Source organism: Pimephales promelas, chromosome 21 (assembly GCF_988280905.1).
Source record: "Pimephales promelas chromosome 21, fPimPro1.hap1.1, whole genome shotgun sequence".
NCBI lineage: Eukaryota > Metazoa > Chordata > Actinopteri > Cypriniformes > Leuciscidae > Pimephales > Pimephales promelas.
In genome coordinates this window covers 16137274-16162100 of record NC_142789.1, presented here as the reverse complement: position 1 = coordinate 16162100, position 24827 = coordinate 16137274, and the positions used below count along the sequence as shown (strand labels likewise).

At 37.5% G+C, this 24827-nt stretch overlaps 1 protein-coding gene across 1 annotated transcript; it reads left to right on the top strand.

Moving 5' to 3' along the window:
* sfmbt1 (Scm like with four mbt domains 1) lies at nt 1–24554 on the top strand. Its single transcript, XM_039673751.2, has 21 exons — nt 1–309; nt 3665–3722; nt 3962–4056; nt 5735–5978; nt 6562–6650; nt 8550–8802; nt 9445–9542; nt 12436–12537; nt 14014–14173; nt 15485–15567; nt 16287–16413; nt 16707–16820; nt 16967–17009; nt 17092–17162; nt 17261–17403; nt 19021–19130; nt 19397–19572; nt 20012–20190; nt 20990–21214; nt 22499–22627; nt 23181–24554. Exons 2-21 carry the CDS (start codon nt 3698–3700, stop codon nt 23319–23321), a joined length of 2607 nt encoding a protein of 868 aa, XP_039529685.2. The 5' UTR covers nt 1–309; nt 3665–3697; the 3' UTR covers nt 23322–24554.
* Nucleotides 24555–24827: the final 273 nt, after the last annotated feature.

The following is a 24827-nucleotide window of genomic DNA, read 5'->3' as shown; positions in this document are numbered from 1 at the left end:
TTTTTATTGTTCACAGTCTAGGAACATTACAAATAAAAGCTGTAATAAGCAATAAAAGTGCTCTTTTGACGTTATTATAGTGGTTCGGTGAGGCATTGTAAACATTGTGTTGAAATATGTGGCAAGTTCGCCTTTTTTTTAATCGCTGAAAGCCAACAAATATCAATCCCCGTGCTCGTGGTGGATGAGAGGCTCGCGCGAGAGGCGGCGCATGCGCACTTACGCTTTGTGCCATATTGGAATGAGGTCGTGAACGACTAGGCGGAAAAAGACACGGCATCTAAAACCGACTTGAAAAACTCCTCACTGGTAAGAAAGGAAATGCATTCCCAAATATTTATGTATTTTACCCTTTGCCCTAATCAACCTTGGCTTTAACGAGCGATTTTGCGTTGCCTGCATCTTTTTTCCCGTCTCCAAAAAAAGGTGACTTGTGCTCGCTCGTATGAGTGCCTGCCTGGCTCTATTGCTTAAGCTATGACGTTTCAGTAACTTGACTTGGTTACTGGCGTTTTTAGCATGTGCACGAAATCAGCCGCACTCATATCAACATAAAAATCCTCGTAAATCAGTACAGAGAAAATGTTTCATGTCTAATAATGTTGAATTGCATGATGTGTCTTTCGGAATGAAAGTTGCCCGATCGGCGTGAATGTATTAAATGCTATTATCCAGTTATATGTAGCTAGCCGAACACACCGCGCTTGTCCAGCGAACTATCATCATCCATTATTGGGCGATTTCTATGAATTACACTCACTAAATCGAATCAAATTATAGCTATCAGCTATCAGTTCTATGTATCGCTACCTTCTACATGGCTTTTATTTGGGCTTTGGTTGTACATAACGCTGATGCATTATTTTTATTGTAGAACATTTTTGTTTTATTTTGTTTTAGTAACATACACGTGTAAATAATAAAGTTAAATGGAAGCCTAAGCACTTTCAGAAATTGATGACAGTTTCATTCTCTGGCCGTGTTACATAATAGAAGTTGTGTTGTGTTGTAAGTCATCACTCTCATTCTGTCACACACACACACAAAAAAACAAAACAAAAAAAAAACAAGACAACTGGTTTTTTTACCATTATACTATCATTCTTAAAAAGAAAAAGTGTTGATTTATTCAGTATAAAAACGTGAAATATTATTTTAATGAATGCCCTATCATTTCGCAAAAGAATTTAAATTAATTAGTCTAAACGTCCATGAACTCTTTGAATAGTTTAAGGACCTGACTGTTGTTGGCGCACGTGACAGCGGTCACTGCGTAATTTTCTTCTTCTGTCTGTATGTCCTTATTGCTTTAAGTCGGTTATGTTCCCTTCCGTATTTCGCGTGTTTGTATGTATTTACTAGAGGGAAGTTGTCTTTAGCATGAAGTGATGGAGTGGCAGAGTTTGGCAGGAATGTGCTGATGGTTCATAGACGCAACATAAATAGATTTCCGCTTTCTTCGAGTCTCCTCATTCGTTACATGTGTAATACTGTGACACCAATAACACAGGGCTGAAAATCATTATCAGATTGTAGAAGTTGTCATTTTTTGTTAAAAAATATAAAGAGTATAGCTGTAATGGATGGATGTTTGTGTTTGTTTAGTTGGTTGGTTCAGGTAAACCCTACATTATGTGGACAAAATGTCCCCACAAAGTTGGCAATATCCGAAATCCTTGTCCATGTGGAGAAAATTGTTGGTCCCTGTGAAGAAAACGGCTTCTGAGTGTCACACTGAGTGTTTATTTATTTATTTTTTTCTGTTATTTATTTTGTTAGTGTAAGGGGATAGAATACTGTTTTATAAACTTTAAAAATCATTGTCAATGGAAAGTCCCCAAAACACAATTGTGTGTGTGTTTGAATCAAATGTTTTCCATTATGATTATATATTTTTTATTTAAATGTTTCTAATGCAAAGAGGAAGGGATAGTTAGGGGATTTTAATAATTTTTAATAATTTTAATTACAAAAAAAATAAAAAAATAGCAGGATTGGTTGTAACAGCAGGAGTCTTTCTATATTTTACATTATTTTACACTTTAGGGACTTGTAGCTATCTTTACACAGACAGACAAGTTAAGGCTGCTCAAAATTCAGTGTAAAGATGCAATGCCATATAAAAGCTTAATTATTCCTGCTCTGTGCCACCTCACCCCCTACTATCAAATCATACAGATGTAATTTCTGAGTACAGTAAATGCATTAATGCCACCTTTGAGCTGCATTAAACAGTCAGAGGTGTTAAGACACTTAAATGCCACTTCAGAAGTGCTTATACGCCACCTTTGCGGTGTGAATTTGGCCTAGCTTTGTGTTGTTACAGATAAATATGCGAATTTTCCATCAAAGTTTGAGACCTACTATATAGCACAAAAACACAGAGTTACTCGCAGATGTTGAAACAAAGTGTTACTCTGATTCTGATTCTGCCCTCACAAAATCATCATGGTGGTAACTGTAATTTCTGCCCAAAATACCACAGTTTACTACAATATCTGTAGCACTCTCTTACTCTTACTTCTAATAAAACCATAATAAATGAAACTTAAACTTTATTATGTTTTGTTTTGATGACCATACAGGCTTCTACTTCGCTCTACCAGTTAATATTTATAAATGCCTTTTTATTTAAGCGGAAACTGTCGTTACCATGGTATTTTTTTTGTAAGGGTAATTCCTTTTCAAAATGCTTTAAAATCATCATACTGAGGGACAGCGACATGGCTTTTTAAACAGCCCTGGCTGCTCTTTTCAATCCCTATTGGAGACCAGCGTGACCCCCAGCACATTGTGTCCGTGGCCCGGGCTGTGCTCCAGGGCTCTGGGACGGTGCTGGAGTGAAGGGGGGTGGGCTGAAAGGGTTGATCCCAGCAGAGCAGGAGGGTCGTGGCCCGCCAACGGCTGTCAGGGAGAATGTCTGACTCCCTTTAATAGAGACGTCAACTTTCACAAAGACAGCTTGACGGCTACGGATGAATAGGCGGTGTTAATGCAACTTTGGCAGCCGTATTCTTTCTTTTTGCATTTTTCGGACTGCATGTTGAGTTTGAAACAACTTTCAAAGTTGTTTCTGGCTTTTTTTAGTTGAGTTCATTGCTGAATATCTTTATTTTGTGTCTCCCTTTCTCTCTAAATGGTTTGTTGCATGCATTGTGACTTTACTGTGGTGTTTAGGTGATGTTAAAGGGATTATTATTTACTCAGAATGTCAGAAACTAAACAGTTGAGTCCCATTGACCATCAAATTTTTTCCCATTGGTTAACCATATTCTTCAAAATATAGTATCTTATGTTCAACTGAAGAAAGAAACTCATACAGGTTTGGAACAACATGAGGGTGAGCAAATTTTTGCTTTAACAAATCATTTCCCAAAGCCATACTGGGCATTATGGTGCATTTTTGCTTCTCGAGGGTGATGCGGGGAGTCTGAGAGCCAGAAGTGGCTTTTATCTTTGCAGCTACGCACTAAGGATTCCTCCTCCCTCTTAGTTAAATGAACTAGGCTGTGTAAAATGTGGCATGTGCAAGTCTCTTCATGTTTCTGTCTTGTCATGCGCACACAGTTCCTCTCGCACAGGCAAATACTTATAAATGTAATCCTAATATCATCATTAATCTCTCTTTGTTTCAATGTTTGTTTTTCTCTCATTATTCATGTAGAAGCAGTTTGATTGTCCTCCGGGGGCTTCAGACATGAGCCTTGAGGCGCAGGAGTCTGGTAAGCTATTTATGTTCTTTGTGCTCCTTTGCTAAATAAATTGCAGAAAATATTTAAAGTCCTTTGGCTTAGTGTTTACCTCGACACGCAGTGATGGATGCAAAGGAGTTCCTACCTAAATACTACTATATATATATATATAGCATTCACTTTCACGCTCTGTTGATATGGATTGATTTAAGGTGATAGAGCTGAGCAGACTTTGCCGTGTATGAGCTATTGGTCGTTTAACGTTTCAGATGCTGACTCTGGTCAGGATGTGTCCGAGTTTAACTGGGATGACTACCTGGAGGAAAACGGGGCACTTTCTGTTCCTCATCATGTGTTCAAACACGTGAGTAAATGTGTGGCCAGCTTGTGTTTGTTCTACACCACCATTCTGAATCTTACAGTGAAGTTGAAAGCTTTTAATTAGATTTGCAAGTGATAAAATACTGCTTAAAAACGTGTTTTCCATTATGCTGAAGCAGCCAGCTGGAGTAGACTGATACATTATACAGTTTTATGCATTTATGTACAACTTGCATTGCATTCTAGGTAAACCTTTTATCAGTTATGGGAATCAAACTCATGTCCTTGGTGTTACTGAATAATCTTTCATTCAGCTTAATTAGCTTGAGATATTGCTTTTCGGTCACGTCCAATGGCAAAAACAGGAATATTAATAAAGTACACAAGAAAACTGTTATTCACCTTTTAAATTTTACTCAGCTTTATGACACAGGTCGAATGTTTAACTCTCTATACATTAGTGATATATTCCTACTCTAATGGGAATTGTATAAGTGACCATTTACATCTTAAAGAATTCATTTACTGGGTCAGGAATTAACTAGGGCATGGAGAAATAATACCACTGATAATGCCACAGACATTCCCCAGGTATTTATAGTCAGTCAAATGGTTAAATAGTCTCTGTAGTCCATTCCTATGATTTGAAATCTTTTAAACCTGATACATTTCATTCAATTCTAGATGCTATAATACTATGGTTTAGTATGGATTTAGTGCTGTTGCAGAGGTCACTGAATTACCTTTAGCTGACTGTTGCAGAGGCTAAAGATGTTCAATATATTTCGTGTTTATATTATAGAGAGCCAGTGGTTCACATTAAAAATGTATTTCAGTTGCAGTGTTTGACATCATTGTGTTTATATGGATAAAATATGTGACAAAAATTCACCATAAAAGAAAAAAATTCCCCATTGTCTTTATAAATGCAAATATTGCCTCTCACACTGAATTTATTTCTTGTGATTAAAAAGTGAAGGTTTGTCTGTGCATTGCCCGGCCAACCCAAACAGTAGTTGAGGGCGGGACAGTCTGTATGCCGGCCAATTTCAGACAAGGGGATTGTTTGTGAAACCTGTTTCAAAGTTATTATTTTTGTGTTGTTACTATTAACTTAAAGTAAAAAAAAAAAAACTATTGAAAAATGTCAATTATTAAAATAAAGCTGAAATGAAAAAATATATAAATATTAGATAATATTAGATAACAAATTTAAACTGAAATAAATATGTACTAATATTTCTAAAACAAAAAATTAAATGAAAGCTCATTAGAAACCAAAAAAATATAAAAGTAAAAGCTATGTCAAATTACTAATAAATAATATAATATAACAGTTTATAAATAATACAAAAACAACACTACTAAAACTAAAAATAAATCAAAATAAATTAAAATTAAATGGAAATATTACAAAATGACAAAAGAACGTAACAAAATGACTAAAACTTAAATGAAAACTGAAAATATAAAAGTAAAAGCCGATTCAAACTACTAATAAATAATACAATAGTTTATAAATACAGTAATACTAAAATAACACTGTACTAATATTACTAAAACTTAAATAAATAAAAAAAATCAAAGCTAAATAGAAATGTTAAAAACTAATTGAAATGACAAAGGAGCTTAAATCTTAAATGAAAATGAAAATATAAAAGCTAAAAAACCAATTCAAACTATTCATATAAATACTGTAATAGTAGTAATTTTCTTTGCAGGTGGACCAGGGCTTGGAGACGGGTCTGACTCCTGGTATGAAGCTAGAGGTGGGTGTCCGTACCGAATCAGAAACCACGTACTGGGTGGCCACGATAATCACCACCTGCGGACAGCTGCTGTTGCTGCGATATGAGGGTTACCAGGATGACCGGCGTGCCGACTTTTGGTGCGACATCATGAGCGCCGACCTGCACCCCATCGGATGGAGCAAGCAGCAGGGTCGACCGATGAGACCCCCTGAGGGTGAATATGGCGACTGAGCAATATCACTATGCTTTCTAATTTATGATAATTAGACCTTAATTGAATGTTGTGGATTTATAAGTGAAGATGATTTGAATTTAGGCTCTGCAGAGGTTATGCTCTTGTGTCTTGTGTCTTGTGCTACATTTGCATATTTCTTTATGTACTTCAAATGCAGTGTTGCTTGCAGCGTAGTGCTAATTCCTGTAGGTGGTTGCTCACAGTCGATTTGTGGGCATATTCAGGAAATGGGGGAAGGGTGTTTATGTTGTGGCTTTTATTTAGCTTGCCGCCTTTACTTCTCTGAAATTATTAAAGGACCCATTTTAATACTTAAAGCTTCTTTTATTAATAAAAACCTGGAATAGAGTGCAGTCTGTACAGGAGTCGGGGAGTCCAGATGGCTGCTGGCATTTTGCTTCCGGCTGTCTGTGCTTTATTGACAGCTGCACTTATGGCCCAAAATACCACGTCAATGGTGAAGCCATCATAAGTGCAAAATGGCATAAATCTGTCAGCAGGATAGCCTGTTAGAAGATCTGTCACTGTATGTCTCTTAAATGTGGCCCTGAATTGTGCTCAGGTGTCCGTGAGAAGCACGAGGACTGGGAGGTGTTGCTGGGGAAAGCTCTGGCTGAATCCTGCAGTGTACCTGCTAGTCTGTTGGAAGGGGTAAGCGATATGCCTTAAATGTATGAAAAATGTATAGAATGTTTGTCATTATTGCGAAAATAATCTGATAGGGTTAATTTAAAATGAATACCACTAATGCCATTTTTACTACATCAGTATCTCAATGTTTTGACTTGCAGTGGTATGAATAAAGTGAGACCGCAAAATGATGGAAATATACAGTTAACAGTCGTTTCATAAAATTACCGTTTAATGTTGCCGTTGAACAATCAGAATCAAGTATCAAATAACTTTTATTGAGCAAGGACTCAATAAATGAATGTAATGTAAAAACAAATGCTGCTCTTTCGAATTTTCTATTCATCAAAGAATCCTGAAAATTTTGTATCAAACTATTTTGGAGGAATGGCTGATGAAAATTCAGCTTTACCATCGCAGGAAAAAATAAAAAAAGTCAAATTACATTAAAATAGATTTTTTTTTTTAAATTGTAATGTTTCACATTATTACTGTTTTAACTGTTTTTTTGGTCAAACTTACAACTTGCCGACCCCAAACTTGCGGTGGTGTACGTTTCTTGTTTGTTTATTTACAAAACAACAGAGGTTTAACCAAAGTGCTCTACAATTCTTAACACAAAATATTCATTCATTCAGTCATTTAGCTGACGCTTTCATCCAAAGCGACTTACAATTGCTATATATGTCAGAGGTCGCACGCCTCTGGACCAACTTAAGGGTTAAGTGTCTTGCTCAGGGACACATTGGTGTCTCACAGTGGATTTCGAACCCGGGTCTCTCACACCAAAGGCATGTGTCTTATCCACTGCGCCATCACCACCCCTCCTGAAGAAATGAGACTATTACAATCATATTATTAATAATTGCAATATTAAAATTAATTGAAATTTAATCTAAAGAGTAAAAAATAAATTTAAGGGTAGCGTCAATTCTAGTGGAGTTCTCACCCAGAACAGAACCATACCGCCAATCCTAACTCTCATATCATATTTGACGTGGTCCTGACAGAATTGACCTATGGCTAAGCCACGCCCCCTCCACTCACTCGGACAAACAATCAACATTCGGGCACGGGCGCTATGGCAGCTGTCACAGTAGGAGACATTTCACTGGAGGCAATTGGTGATTTTTGGAGACAGAAAGATTACATATCATCTCAAAGTCACCTAAAGGGTTTTAACTATGCATTGGAGGGTTATATTAATAATTTTATTGTTGAGAAGGTCAATGAAAAGCTTCAGCTCCAGGCAAAAATATACAGCTCACAGTGTAAATGAGATAAACCGCATATCGTTGCCATCACCGTTTGGTGCTACAGTATTTACATGAATCATTCAGCACAACATTGTTAACATTTGTAATCTCAGTTATTTACAGAAACGTTAATGAAGTTAAGTGATGTTAACGTTAATGTTTTCTAATGTACGTCTAACGTTACGTTAGAGATTTTAAAGATAACGTTCAAATACGTTGTTGACTTAACTTAGATCAGATGTAGACAACCTAGTTTTATTTATCCGTGTTTAGTTGGTGTAGTGGTCTACCGCATATCTTAATTGCATAACTTGCTCCAGAGCAGACATTTATCTCGGTTAAGATGTGGCTTGGGACAGGGTAAAAGAAATACACACCATCGCCCAGCCTCTCGGGAACCTAGTGTCGAAGTTACGCGTACCCCATGCACACCGTTTGACCATTTTAACACTTAAATAGCAAGAAAAAACGAATGAAAACTGACTAACTGCAATGCATTTCAATGGAAGTGGAAGCAGAGAATGTATGAGTGTATTGGGTTAGCTGCGCACTTTTGAGCTTTGCCATAGGTCAATTGTCTTTCACACTGTTTTAACTGATGGTTGTCGCGTATTACTTTATCTGTATATGTGTGCTTTTTCTTCTTGTGCATGTGTGTTTGTAGGCCCAGCGTGGCTGTAATCCTATAGATCTGTTGAGTCAAGGTCTAAATGTTGAGCTAGTGGACCGTCAAGATGCCGGGGTGGTCTGGTCTGCAGTGATTGAGGAGAACGTAGGGGGGCGCTTGCGGCTTCGATATGCCGGCACAGACGGGCTCCCTGACTCCAAATCCATCACTTGGGTCTTCTACCTGGACCCCCTGCTTCATCTACCTGGCTGGGCACAGGAGCACAGCTGCACTTTCAGACCACCTTCAGGTGAGGGTTTCATCATTTCTAAATGTTATAAATATTGGAAATGCCCGTCAAATTAAAAGACCTTTGTAATTTAACTTAATAAAGTCCAAACCTTTTTAGTATTCTGTATACTATACAGTTTTTACAATAGGATGCATTACACAGTGTATTTAAGGTTTAGTTGCTCGGCACTATACTACATAGTATAGCTTTTGAAAGCTAGCTTCTGAAAAATGTAAGTGGTCAGTGCAGCTAAAACCATGGAAACAGAAGCAGAAGCTGATAATAAATGTAGATCTTGTGGTATTATTGCTGCATGTTCTGTAGCTAGATTATTCTGGTGAGCGAATAGACCAACAGGACTCACAGTTGAATCTTCCTGAGCTATTCATTTGCAAATCAATTAGATTGCTCCATGCTGAGGTTGAGATCATGCACAAATGGTGCATAGGTACCTCGAATTGTCCTCAAAAGCACTTCTAGAGTACTTTTACCCTGGGATACCCACATATTACAGTTTACAGATTACAATCAATAGTAGGAATTGGTGGATGGGGGAAGGCTTTACAGGGGCTTAGATCAGAGTCCACTAGCTTTTAGAAGATAAACTTATGATGAGGTCAGCAGAGAGCTGATTGTGTGTTTGTGTATGTTTATTTGTAGCTCTGCTCTCCCTGCGCACTGAAGATGAATGGGAGGAGGTGAAGAAGACGGTCTTCTCTCAGGCTCAGGACTCCAGCATCAGCGAGGAGTTTTACAGGGTCCGTAAATAATGATTAACTACCACATGTTTGCTAAAACTTGACTCTGACCTTAAGTTTGCTTGTGTGAACCCTCTCGGTGTGATTCATAAACTGGAGAGTTAATGAAGGTCCACTGTGACCTTTGTGCCCTTGAGCTAAGCACTTAACAGCAGTTTGAACCAGGTTGATTGTCCTAGTGTCCCGTTTGGACACAAAAACCTGGCTGCACGGGACATTGTGCACGGACATCAATGAACTGTGCTGATGACGGAAATTACGTCGCGAGTGATTTGAGCGTTCAAAAACTAAAGCTAAAGGCTGCGCATGCACCAAACTCGTTTATCGCGCTCACATTCAAAGTATGCATCTTGCGTTTTTCCATTCCACTGCTTTTTGTCTTTGAACTCAAAGGGTTAATTTATTTACTCACCCTCAAGTTGGTCCAAACCTGTCTGAACTTCTTTCTTCTGTTGAACTCAAAAGAAGATATTTTGAAGAATATAGGTAATCAAACAGTTGATGGGCCCAATTGACTTTCATAGTATGGAGGAGAAAAAAGTCAATGGGGCCCACTGGTGTTGTTACACGTCAATTAACTGGTGGGGAAATTTCCTCACCGTCACATTCCTAATAAGCACGCATGGTGGTTGAGGAGTTTCCCCCTTCGATGTAAAGTGCTTTGAGTACGCTATATAAATGTAACATTTTATTATTATGCAATACTAATGGCACAACATTTTTTCAACAGAACACATTGCGTGCAATGCCGACCTTTCCTTTCAAATGATTTATTGATAATATCAGCCTATTGATCATAGTCCTGTTCTAAAATATCCATTTTACAAAAAATTAGATTAGAATGCAGGTAACTTGATGCTACTTGCTGAATAAAGCGTGCAACATCTTCAGAACACAGTTTAAGATATTTTAGATGTAGTCTGAGAGCTTTGTGTCCCTCCATTGAAAATGTATACACGGTATACTTTCCTTGTCCAGTAAGGAAATAGAGACATCATCAAAGCAGTCCATGTGACATCAGTGGGTTAGTTAGAATGTTTTGAAGCATCGGAAATAAATTTTGGTCCAAAAATAACAAAAACTATGACTTTATTAAACATTGTATTCTCTTCCGGTTCTGCGTTCACGAGTCCGCAGTGGCGCTCGTAAGACCAGTAACCAGAGAACACGTCAGCAGCGTCTTGCATCACTGCGGACAGAACCGGAAGACAATACAATGTTTAATAAAGTCATAGTTTTTGTTATTTTTAGACCAAAATGTATTTCCAATGCTTCAACCCACTGATGTCTCATGGACTACTTTGATGATGCTTTTATTTCCTTTCTGGACAAGGACAGTATACCGTACATACATTTTCAATGGAGGGACAGAAAGCTCTCGGACTAAATCTAAAGTAAACTGTGTTCTGAAGATGAACTGAGGTCTTACAGGTTTGGATTGAAACAACATGAGGGTGAGTCATAATGACATAATTTTAATTTTTGGGTGAACTGACCCTTTAAGTCATGTGACAACAATGTAGCACTACTGCTTGGAATGTTTACTCCAAAAAATTTGAACATACTGCAAAATATAATGCAATATATACAGTATATATAAATATATACAGTATATATATATGATATATGTTTGATATATGGGAAACTAGTGCTTGTAAGTAAGCAATAAGGTATGAAAGGCTGTATTGTATTGTGAATAACTTACGGCTGAATGGCATTGTTAGGCACAACGCGAAGCAGAGTGCCTGAAACCCCTACATCCGTTACTTATTCACGATACAGCACTTGCCTCGAGTAGAGAGTACATATTAAACTTTCATGAAGTAAAATCACTAAAAGCCTTCCTTCCTTTAAAAAAATAGTCCCTAAATATTCCTAGAAAGCTCAAATAAAAACAACATAGGATTAGAAACTAACAAGGATGGAAACTAACCGTTTTTTTTAATTTTCAATATACTGCAATATATGCATTGACCATGTATGGCTATATATTAATGCATATAAAATATTTATAAATGAAGACAAAAATAGCATTGCATGTAATATTCACACAATTCTATCATTTATTGTGCACATACTGTACATGTTCCCATATAAATGTGAATGTAAGTTATAGTAAATATACACGGAATGAGCTACAACAACAGATTTGTAGTTCCCAGCATGCTTTGCTTCTGGCTGTTAAAGGAGAGTGAATGTTCAAATTAAGTATTATTTAATGTGTTTTGCTCAATAGAGAGTAGAGCCTGTGGGAATCATTAAAGGGATAGTTCACCCCAATAGGAAAATTCTGTCAGTAATTACTCACCCTCATGTTGTTCCAACCCTGCAAGACTTTTGTTCATCTTCGAAACAAAAATTAAGATATGTGTTAGATTAAATCTGAGAGCTGTCTCACTCCTCCATAGGCTTCTATGGGATTGAAACTTGCCGGCCAAGAAAAGTTATTAAAGACATCATTAAAATAGTCAGAGTGACTACAGTGGCTCTATCTTAAGTTTATCAAGTGATGAGAATACTTTTTGTGTGCAAAAAATCAAATGTAAATAACGACTTTAATCAACCATTCATTTTCTTCTCTGTGGGCCTCGAGTTAGTTCACATTGTATAACTGTGCACAGCTTCTGATTGAACGCCATACGTAGGCTCACTATTGGCCGACGCTGGTCATGTGTGTGATGCGTATGACGTTCAACCAGAAGCGCTGCGCAGTTACACTACGTAAAATCTCGAGGCCCACAGAGAAGGTTGGAGAACCGCCACCACCGGGGGCCCGACTTGGGCCCGTCATCGCTACTTGCAGCTATATTTCTACTTTATTGTTTCTACTTTATTTTTTCTTTCTAATTTATTCAGTCATATTTATGTTATATATGCTTGTTTCTGTGTTCAGGACAGATCAGCCATTACTCCGCACTGCTTTACTGAAGGGATGAAGCTGGAAGCTGTGGACCCAGCAACTCCTTTCACCATCAGTCCTGCCACTGTGGCTAAGGTAATCGTAACAGACTCTAAAGTACCTCCCCTATCCTCTCATTTCCTCCAAAATGTGGTCAACACACTAAACTGCTGTAGTTTAGGACTGTTACCCTAATGCTTTGCTGAAAATAATTGCTAATAAGTAAAGATCAGTAACAGACAAATTCGGTGTTGATTTGATTCAGTTATAAAACGACACTCGGTTACGGTTACTAACGTAACCTCGATTCTCTCTAGAAGAGGGAAGGAGTGTTGCGTAAGCTTAGCGTAATCTATGGGAACTGAAGCCCAAAAATTATCCTTTAATTTTTTCTATATGTTAAACGCATTGTTGTACAGAGCAGAGCTAGGCGACGCAGCTCACGCTCCTATTGGTCACTCTGTGACAAATGCTGCAACCTATTGGTGGACTGGTCATGACATAAGCACCAATGAGGGCGCCTTTGTGCATTTTGTCCTGCCGAAATAGGCGTGGCTTGTCCCCTACATAAGCTGGACTTAGCTTATGTAGGGAGAAGCCACACTTATTTTGGCGGGACATGACACACAAGGGCGCCCGCGCCCTCATTGGTCTCGTGCAACAAGGCGTTTTACATATAGGAAAAATTAAAGGATAATTTTTTGGCTTCAGTTTTCTTGAGAAAAAAGGATTTTCCCTTTTGTCTCCTGAAAAATAAATTGGATGGGAAAATAATTGATATTACAAAAATAAAACAATGGGGCTTTATGTCCCTTATTACTAAATGTAGCAGTGTATAAATCACTTGTTTTCCTAAAGTTACACTGTCCAGCAGCAACACCAGTATTCTCTTGCCTCCCCTGACCCCATTGAATTTTAACAGACCCCCTATAGGGTGCAGTGGGTTTGGTAATTGTGAATAAATGAAGTGAGATGAGGCAATGCCTCCATCGCTCTATGATTGGATATGATCGGTTATGATTGGATATGATTGGTTCATGCAATAAATCCTGCCTCCTGTTTTCATGCGTGTTCGCAAAACCCACTGGAATGAAGAAAATAATGGTGTTACTGGGAGGACAAATTAAAAAGTAAACAACTCGCCCACTTAAATATCACCGCTTTATGTCCCTTCAAAATCAAACTTGAAACGGCGTAAAACATGATGACTGTTTTTTTTATTATTATTTTTTTATTGAGCGATCACCTTGTGGTTCATTTTTGTGTCTGTGATCACTGTTTTATGAGCTTGATGATGAAAATAAGTTGACTTTAAAAAAATAAATAAAATAAAAGAAGCTAAAATTGTTATTTCGCAATAAATGTAAATATATAAAAACACTAACTTGATGAAATTTGCACGTGGTTTTAATAAATAGAACATTAATTACATAGTGTAAAAATGATACATTTGAAATTGATTTGTGTCTGTGTGTATATGTGCATCTGTTGTAGACCCGTGCCCTTATTCTTAGCTTCATTCATGTACATACGCTGTATTGATTTACCTGTTTGTTTATGTGTGTGAGACAGGTATTCAATGATCAGTTCTTTCTGGTGAAGATGGACGATATGAGAGATGAGGCACAGAAAGAGGGAGGTGGACGCTCTTTCCTTTGTCACAAGGACAGTCCGGGAATCTTCCCCACGCAGTGGAGTCTAAAGAACGGAGTCAAGCTCAGCCCTCCTCCAGGTCTGGAGATACAGTCGTCATATACACTATATAGTAAAGAAAATGAAATAACACAGATGACTGATAAAATACTAATAGAAAGGACCCAATGGGAAGGTGGCACATCCTTTCCTTTCAGAACAGCTTCATTTCTTGGAACGCAGTCCTACAAGTCCTAAACTGTCTGTAGGGAACATTGCATAATTGTTCTCAAGCAGGATATTATCTGGCGATTGTATATGCCACCAAGCATTTCGCTCATCCTGCTGTCTATGAAACATTGGTTTTCTGTGAATATCAACACACGAATGAGCAGTGCTTTTACTGTCGTGAAAAACAACCTCATTCCTTGGCAGTTATAGTGCCCAGCAGAGCTGTCATTACACCTAATGGCTAGTGTGGGATGGTTGGCCTTGTCTTTATGGATCCATCCCCATTTTAACAGCTGGAAACACTTTAGGCTAAAAAAATAATCCCATCTGGATAAGAAATCAATAAATGAGATTCACCATTTTGTTTTGATGCACAAGTTTTTTTCTTAACACCAAGTTGCATAAATAAATCTATGGTTTTGGTCTTGGAGACACTATTTGATCAGTTTCCTTATCAGGTCAACATATGATGTTCTCCTATCACCGCAGAACCTAAACCTCTGGGTAGGAGAGGATCCCTCTTGTCCTTTGTGTTCTTCACCTGCCACATTAAGGCACATTTTGACAGGATGTAAGGTGGCTCTTAACCAAGGTTGATTTACTTGGCATCACGACCATGTACTGCGATGTTTGGCGTTAGCATTGGAAGGCAAGCATAACAAGACCAACAAGTTGCCGCCTGTTCTAGCAAAACAATACACACAGAAGACAATATTCCTCCACCCAGGCGAGCAACCACCAAGAAAAGGTGTTAACACCAATTCTCGCCCAGGACAACTGGAATCTGCTAGGGACTGGAAGATGCTGGCTGATCTTGATCAACGGCTTATTTTTCCACTTATGGAGATTGCCACCACTAACCTACCACCAGATGTTGTTTTGTGGTCTGGATCAGCACGCATTGTTCAACTGATAGAGTTAACAGTGCCATGGAAGGATGCTGTAGATGAGAAATTTTGATCTCTTTTACGGCTCACATGCTACTAATTGCCAATCAACATATAGATTAGTTTGTCATTTGAATTGCCATTGGGGTTCTTTTTTTGTGATTTACTTCAAAGTTAAAGTCTTGTTTCTTCTAGCCTTTCAGTTATTTTGTAATCTATATGTATATTTTGGAGATAGTGATGCAGTTGACAGTTTCTCAGGTGCACTTGTTGACCTTTGTGTGTGTTTGTAGGATTCCAAGGTCAGGACTTTGACTGGGCGGACTATCTAAAACAGTGTGAGGCTGAGGCAGCCCCGCAGCAATGCTTTCCTCCAGTGAGTTTCTCCTTCTGCATATTTAAAGATGGGCCATTTTGCCCAGATCTATTAATTTATTTAAAAAATACATAAATGCAGTTTACAATGTAATCAATACCTCTCTTTTATGCTTAATGTTATATATTTTGAATTATATATTGAATTGGTGTATGAAATCTAAACTGTCCTGATGCAGTAATGAATGAAAACTTAAAGTATGGCATTTTTGAAAAGAACTTTAATTAACTGATTATGTCCAACTAATTAATAAACAAGTCTTTAATATATCTAATAAAATATCAGATTTTGATTGACAATAATTTGTAAAGAAGCAATATTTATGTATAATTTATATTTGTAAATATAGATATTGAAATATTTATAAAAATATTGTATTCCTGTGATGGCAAAGCTGTCTTAAGTGTCAAATGGTCCTTCAGAAATCATTCTAATATGCTGATTAATAGCAATATTGAAAACAACTGTGCAGCTTAATATTTTTGCGAAAACCTTGATAGGTTTTTCAGGGTCCTTTGATGAATAGTAACAGCATTTATTTGAGAAAAGAAATCTTTTGCAACATAAATGTCTTTTTTTTTAAATAAATATTAATTTCTTTAAAATTTTATTTGATTTTTTTTTTTTTTTTGCAAGACTTTGTCAAATCTCACCTATTGATGACATTTTGTTGGTCATGTGACTTTCTGACATTGAATTACTTTTCAATTTCCTTGTAGGACCCATCTGATCAGTGCATTAAAGAATCCATGATGCTGGAGGCCATCAATCCGCTCTGCCCTGAAAACATTCACGTAGCAACTGTTACCAAGGTCAAAGGTCAACACATGTGGATTCGTTTGGAAGGTGTGATGTCAACATTCTTCTCTGTGTAGCGTGGTAGCTCTGAATGACCAAAAATAATTATCCAGTGTCTCCTTGAACCGGCTTCAGAGGATACTAACCAAGCTGAATCCCTGATTAAAAATAGCAAGACCAGTAACAGAGTAATTTAAGACTAGGCTTAACCCTTTATAGACATCACAGAAAGTCAGTAGGCATGAGGATTAGTCGGTAGGCATGTGTCCCGGTACTGAAGGGGGTTAGCCATAACAGACTGCTTGTCTGTCTAATATCGTTCCCTCACACTTTTTTCTTAGGTCTGAAGCAGGCCATCCCAGAGATCATAGTTCACACAGACTCCATGGATATTTTCCCAGTGAGCTGGTGTGAAACAAATGGTTATCCTCTTCTGCACCCTTGCAAGCTCAAAGGTCAGTGTTACAGCCCAAACTCTCAATTTCAGAGCACGTTCACGATGAAAAAGTGCTGTGCACACTAATTACCCCATAAATTGATATATATTTTTGACTTTGGCTTTGATAGACGTTTAAATTCATGTTTTATGTGATATTTGCAGTAGATAAACAGAAAAAGGTTGCGGTTGTTCAGCCAGAGAAACAGTAAGTGAGACACAAACGTGTTCAAATTGAGTTTGAGTAGTTTTGATTATGGAAAAACACTCATTTATCTCTTTCATCACAGCCGGGTCCCATCCAAAGACTCCTCACCTGATACTACCAAACAACTTATTAACAGCAATCAGCCTGAGATGGGTGAGCACTAGATATACATCTGAACACTCTTTCACTTGTCATACAAGTTCAATGCTCTCTAACACGATACTATTTTAATCTTGTTTGTGTGCCACCAGGAGGCCAGGCGAATGGGAAGTACTGCTGCCCTAAGATCTATTTTAACCATCGCTGCTTCTCAGGGCCTTACCTCAATAAGGGCCGTATTGCAGAGCTGCCCCAGTGTGTGGGACCTGGGAACTGTGTCCTGGTACTGAAGGAGGTTAGCCACAACAGATTGCTTGTTTGCAATAGTATTTAAATCTGTTTGTCTTTTTTGGCAACAAAAGGGGAGGTATACAATGGAGCAAATGTTAGTAAGTCCCCCTGTGGTTAATATTTTAAAGTTTTTAATGTTGTCTATGTGGTGTTTTTAATATACTTAAAGCCAAACCATATGTAAATTCATAAGTCCGCACCATTGCTAAGTATTTTATCCTTAAAATCTTTTGAAAATTCCTCTGTCCTCTACGCCACAAATATGTTAACCAATTCAGTCAACGTGAGGCGGGTTTGCCTTTAGTGTATTATTATCTATGCTGCGAAGCTTGAGAAGCCAGGCTATCCTGGTATATTTTTCAGTTAATATGAAAAATCAGGTACATTTTTGCAATATAGCGGGTGAAGTATGTATATTACAATGATGTGCCTTTCTCCACTGACGTTCTGAGTTGTTCAAAGCATTTCTAAGGGTGAGATGGCAAACATACAGGAACATGGTTTGTGTAACATGTTATTAGCTGTTTGATAACGTCAAGCCAAAGGCGATGCGTTAAACGCATTACCATTTTGATACAGACTTGTAGACAAGCCTGTGTAATTTGCTCTTCCGCTTCTTATGAATCAGTTTCTGGTTCAAACATATATTGCTGAATTGAGCCAGTATTTCCACTTGCATTTGTGCAACGTTTTAATGGTAAAGTTGACCTAGGGGATCAGGTATTCTGACAGTGTATTAGTGAGTGGAGGCGGGGCTCATTTGCATATTTATGATCCACGTATACTAATTGAAACAAGGGTGTAGAGTTACATTCAAGCTATTTTAATGCATGAAACATTATTTTCACAGGAAATATTTTGGTGATCGACAATAGGGGATACAATTATTGACTTCAGGGGGACTTTAATAGTATTTCGAGTCTTAACTTCCTATCCTGTTAACTATTATGGAAAACTAGATGAATGTGCACAAGAGGCTGTCTGTAATGGTGATTTTTACAGATAAGGTGGGTTTTTTTTAGGCAGACACAAAGCTAAGTGTCTAAAACAACCTTAACTGTGGTAAATTAACTGTAATGCACATGCTTGAGTGGCTTATTGGTTTTATAAAATGACAGTATGATAAAGGAACAAGATCTAATTTAAAAAATATATGTTTAATTTAAAATTGAGATGTATAATTGGATGTAAATTAACTGTTTGTTTTAGTACAATTAAATTTTAATGCGTGTACAAAAAAATCTAAATGTATTTATTATTTCATATTTAATCATTGAATTTAATTACTAATCATAATAATAACAAAAAATGTAACTGTTTGATAGCCCTAGTTTATTTGCATGTAAAATATTTAATATAAATATAATAGAAAATTCTGGTAAATTCTCCTGCTATTAATTAATTTAATTAGTCGAACTGTAGGCCATAGCATCTTATCGTATTAATAGAGAACGTGCCGTCAAAGGTATGTGTTTGTCTCCATTTTGTCATAGTTTTGAACACTGCTCAGTATTTGGAGTCAGAACTATTCCATTCTGTTGAGACTCATGAATACCTTTGCTGTGTTTTTATTTATTTTTTTATACTAAGTTACTAACCTCTTGACCTGTGGTCTGTGCAGGTGCTGACACTGCTGATAAATTCGGCTTATAAGCCCAGCCGAGTGCTGAGAGAGCTGCAGCTGGACCAAGAGGGCCGCTGGCAGGGTCACGGAGAGACACTTAAAGCCAAGTGAGTATATTGTGCCTTAAGGCTCGGGTATACTATGGCCAAAGTATACTTTGGGCTTTAATGTTTTTTTTGTTTTTTTTAATTAAGGGAATTTTTTTTTTTTTTTTAAATTCAAAGGTACTTGATCAAAGAAGTTGTTGGAACAAATTATGAAAGTTTTGCTTTTTTTATATAAATGCATATAATAATTAACAATTTAATGATTAACATAATTATATAACATAAATAGTTGGCTCTCCGTTTCCTGACAAGTCTGTGCTTCACAGGTACAAAGGGAAGAGCTACAGAGCAACAGTAGAGATCGTTCGCACAGCAGACCAGGTGGCCGATTTCTGTCGGAAAACCTGCATTAAGCTGGAGTGTTGTCCCAACCTGTTCGGCCCACGAATGGTCCTGGAGCGCTGCTCGGAAAACTGCTCTGTGCTCACCAAAACCAAATACAGTGAGCATCACTTCAGTTATTTTCTCTACAGTGTTTATATCAGTATTATATTCTGGTATTTTTGACTTGTTGGATGGTACAATACATTTATTTATCCAGTTTGAATGGTTGCAGATATTTGAATTGCATATTTAGTGAAATCACTTCCAGATCACATTTCAACCCCCATGACCAAAAAAGAGAAAATTTTGTTTTTGTTTTTTGCTTAATTTTCACGAGATAAAAAAAAATTAAATGTCCTGAACATATATGCTTTATTGTATTTATATAAAATAATTTCTTAATTTTTTTTACATTTTTTTTTTGGATTTTGGGTTGAATTTTTTTTTTAACAAGTTTTTTAAAATTCACTCACACTATGAATAATTTAAATTAAGTGATAGTATAAAAGACTTGCTGTTTAAGTTGCTTTGTGAATCTAACAATACCTGTTTTACAGCATATTACTATGGGAAGAAGAAGAGCAGGCGTGTGGGCCGACCTCCCGGCGGACACTCCAACTTAGAGGGAGGTGTGAAGAGACGAGGCAGGAGGAGGAAGAGGAGGAAGCAGCTCTTCGTCCACAAAAAGAGACGTTCTTCTGCTTCAGTCGACAACACTCCGGCAGGTTCCCCTCAGGTAACAAGAGCTACACGGTTGCAGAAGTCTACTTCTAGTTTGCATTTTGTTTATTTAATACAAACGCTTCCCATTTCTAAACATTATCACTTAGGGCTGTCAAACGATTAATCCCGATTAATCGCATCCAAACTAAAAGTTTGTGTTTACATAATATATGTGGGTGCACTGTGTATAATCATTTTATAAATATATAAATACACACACTTGCTTGTATATTTAAGAAATATTGTCCTGTACATACTGTATATAGATTTACATAATTTATATTATATATAAATATTTTATATATAAATACTTTTTTTTCTTAAATATATATGCATGTGTGTGTATTTATATATATATATATATATATATATATATATACAAAATAATTATTCACAGGGCACCCACATATATTATGTAAACACAAACTTTTATTTTGGATGCGATTAATCGTGATTAATCGTTGCCCATCCCTAACTGCAATGTCACCAGAACAAACCAGTTTCTTGCTAGTTCAGATAACATTTTCCAGTGAAATTATTATGTTGGTTATACTTCCAAAAAGAATAATCTGTGATTCTGAATGCCAGTATCCAGTGACAGCCTGAAGACAGCCTCACACTCTCCTCAAATATTGTGTTCATCCACGCTGTGCCATGTCGAGGGTGTTGAAGTATAACTCATGTAAAGTTGATAATTCCGCGAATGACTGCAATTGCAGATTTCGAACAGAGATGGCGACAAAGAGGCTAGCATCAAACAGTATGTTGTATTCTTCTACAATGTGTACTAATGTCACTGTCTGGCCTCACAGGGCAGTGGTGATGAGGAAGATCTGGATGATGATGACTCTCTGAGTGAAGATACAGGCTCTGAGATGCAAGACGAGCTGATGGATGACTCCGAATACTCCGAGAAGAAGTCGCAGCCCCCCACTCCCTCCCCCTCCCCTCCAGAAACCCCCCGGCCCACACGCAAAAGGCGCAAAGCTCGCTCGCCTTCCTGCTCAGATGATGAGAACAGACCTCCTTCACCCAAGGTAACACTGCAAGTCACAGTCTATAAATATTGGGCGATGATGTAATCATTTATATTAGTTTTTCAGTGAGCAGTGATTCGGAGCCGATTTGATGGCCTCAGCACACTTCCAAGGGAGTTGAAGGATGGCTTAAAATGATTTAAAGGGGTCAGGGGCGGAGAGAGCGAGGCTCAGAGTACATGGACTTTTTCAAGTTGATTGTACTGAAATGTGTGTTGGCAGTGCCTGTACACAACCATCATATCATGATACATGATTGATCATCTATCCAGTGTTTTTGTTATCTCATATCTCCTTGTATGTTTTCCCCTGCCTCAAATCGAGCCGTTCGACCAGGTGACGTCACACGGTCAGACACCCCTCCCACAATTGTTGATTGTTGATTGACAGCAGCATTTCAACACAGACCTGCCCTGAGTGAGCTGTTATCATAGTCCGTCATTGTTGGTATTTTGAAGCAGAATGGCATCTAAGCGATTGTGGTGTTAATGAACACAGCAGTCATTTTGATGTTCCTAAATCCGAACCGCTGAAGACACAGTGGCTTTTTGTTTTCGAAGGGAATATTACCCACAATCAAAGTCAATGTTTTCATGTTTGCTCGATTCGCGAAGCTTTTTTCACCAGACTGCTTTATGAACGAGGGTCAGTATAAAGCTGGTTTTGATAAGAAGCTGCTCCTGATAGAAGAATCGGTAATGTTGACTCACGGTGTTCCGGATGTCTGAAAATTTGTACTCCCTGTGTTTCGGACGGGTGGAAGGAGTCATTTCTAATATATAACACATACATTTTAACAACTATAAGCTGGGTTGGTCGGAAAGCAAAAGAGGATGAGGCAAAGATTGCAACAGACCACAAATGTGCCTGTAAAGTATGAAAAAGGAAAAAATAAAAATCATCATGAGGAAAAGAAAGCAACTGAAAAGAGCTCTTGCCGTAGATATTCTTGCTACGTATAACATGTCACGTTAAAATACAAAGTATAACGTTATACTCATGATGTCTGAAAATAAATCATGAAGGAAAATTGACAGCTCATCCAGATTCAGCTTTATTTGTAGGGTAACCTTATGATTTGAAATGATTCGTTTTAGCCTTTTTTAATGGAAGTAACCCAAACCGGAAGTGCCACCCATAATTCAAAACGCAGGTGGATTAGGACCAGGCCTAATGTCATGTGCGGAACTTTTGCTAAATGTTCCGGAAGTGTGGAATATTATGTACTGTATTTGTTTTGTTTTTTATATGATAACTGACCGATTTGCTGTATTTCTTTTGAAGAGTCCACGTACAGAAGCTCTTCAGAAGCTGTGTTTGGACAGCAGTCCACTGGAATGGAGCGTCACGGACGTTGTGCGATTCATCAGGACCACTGATTGTGCTCCGCTGGCACGCATCTTTATGGACCAAGTAATTGAACACACATTAACATCCAATCCCAAGTGGTCAGATAAGATAAATCGCTGTTTATACCTAGTAGGAATCTCCTGTGACCACCTATGTGCAGCACAAAATAGTAAATGTTAGGACTTTGGACTTTTATTTCCTCTTAAAGCTGCTCTATTTCATGCCAAAAATGAAACCTCTTGTCTTAGAGTAATGGTTGATTGACTGGAGGCCCGAAGCCCCCAAACATGACAGACTAAAGTCATTTTGGCCATGAATTCATAATTTCCTTAGTTTTAGATCAATCGTGGCCATGAGCAAATAGAACAAATTAGTCCAATAGTGAATTCTTAATTTATGACCTTGTCCTTTTTTTTTTTTTTTTTCACGTCATTTTGCAGATGACATGTCGGTTTGAGTAATTGGATCGCAAAATGCTTTTGGGCCTCATCTAAACCTAAACAGATCTTTATACATTGCTTAGATTAAACTACATCTTTTGCTTCACATACTTGGGAGTCTTAATTTAGGATCCTGTATCTGTATATTATTCAACTCTTTTTCATTTACCTTCCAGGAAATTGACGGTCAGGCGCTGCTTCTGTTGAACCTTCCCACTGTACAGGAGTGTATGGACCTGAAGCTCGGCCCTGCCATCAAGCTGTGCCATCACATAGAGCGGGTCAAGCTGGCATTTTACCAACAGTTTGCCAGCTGAGGGTGGCTGTCTGTAGAGAAGAGTAGGGCATTTGACATTTGATGTGACTTTCCTAAAATGTGAGATCGTCCTTTTGCTCTATGGATCATAGAACCTTTAAAATCACTTAGCGCTTTAGACGCCTCCTGTACCATTAGTTCTTCAGTTGAGATTAACTACTGGAGGAGCGTTTTTCAACAGGGTCAATCTGGTACTTTTACTGCTGGGCTCTTCATCTCAAAATAAGCTTGGATTAGTGTTTAGTTTGATCTTTTTCTCTTTTTTAAAAAAGATCTGGGTTGGATGAACTGTGTCTGCAACAATAAGTAAAGCTCTTTACTTGTTTAAAAAAAAAAAAAACTTTATTAACTGTTGAGCGGATGACAATGCAATTACCTTAAGCACAAAAAAAAATGCCCATGTACTGTAAGTGGTATGCAAACTTGTACATACAGGTGTGTTAATGTAAATACTGTAAATAACCAGATGTTAATTTTAGCGGGACTGCTTTAATGTTCCCATTTCGGTTTGGTTTTCTATAACAGCTTGGGAATTGCACTGTAACACAACAGTGCAAAAGATGGGGCATGATATATGCCTGATGCTGCCATTTTGGTTTCTGTAAATACTAATGCATTTGCTCATCTTAATGATGCATTATTAAATAAAAGTGCAGAGTAATAAAAAGTAATGAGACATAAGCACACAAATACTTCAGGTTATGTCACTGACTGTGATGTGGAAAATTTGAATTGTGGCAAATCCAGGGTCTATCAACAACACCAAATTGAAAAGAGTCTTGTGTTCTTACAAACCTGTCTGCTTGTAAAAGTATTATTTTTAATAGAAGTATAATGCAGCATCTGTGTTTTAATGCAAATACTGCGTTCAATAATTTCAGGGGCCTCTATGTTGTAATGGTCTAAATAACTGGTTTGGTTTTGCATTGCAAAGCTATAGCCCTACACAACCAGATAAAATCATTTGATTTATTACCTGTGGATTGTATTTGAATTGGTAATGAGGTATGCAACAGTCTCCATTTCCTTGATTTAACAGTCCATTTCCCTTCTTTAAGTATTTGTGCAGGAATGAGAAAGATGAATTTGGAACCTCGTCTTGCCACATTCCGTTTTGTTCATTTCCTGTTTTTCACCCGTTTAATTAAAGGATGTTGAATTAATAATGCTTTACTTTCGATTATATGTTGGTGGAAAATGTTATTTAAATGAAAATAAAATGAACAGAATCTTGCCTTTGGTTTCTTTTTCAGGGGGCAAATTTAAAGAAAGTGGATGTGGGGTCTTAAAAAAACTATGTAAGATTAGAATATGCCTTTATAGACCATTGACATTTAGGTAAATGTTGCATTATAATTATATAGTCTCTTTTGTGTATACTACTGTTTAAACATTTGGGATCTGTAAGGTTTTTTGGGGGGATCTGTAAGTCTCCTATGCTCACCAAGGTGGCATTTATTTGATTAAAAATACAGTAAAAACAGTAATATAATGAAATATATTACAA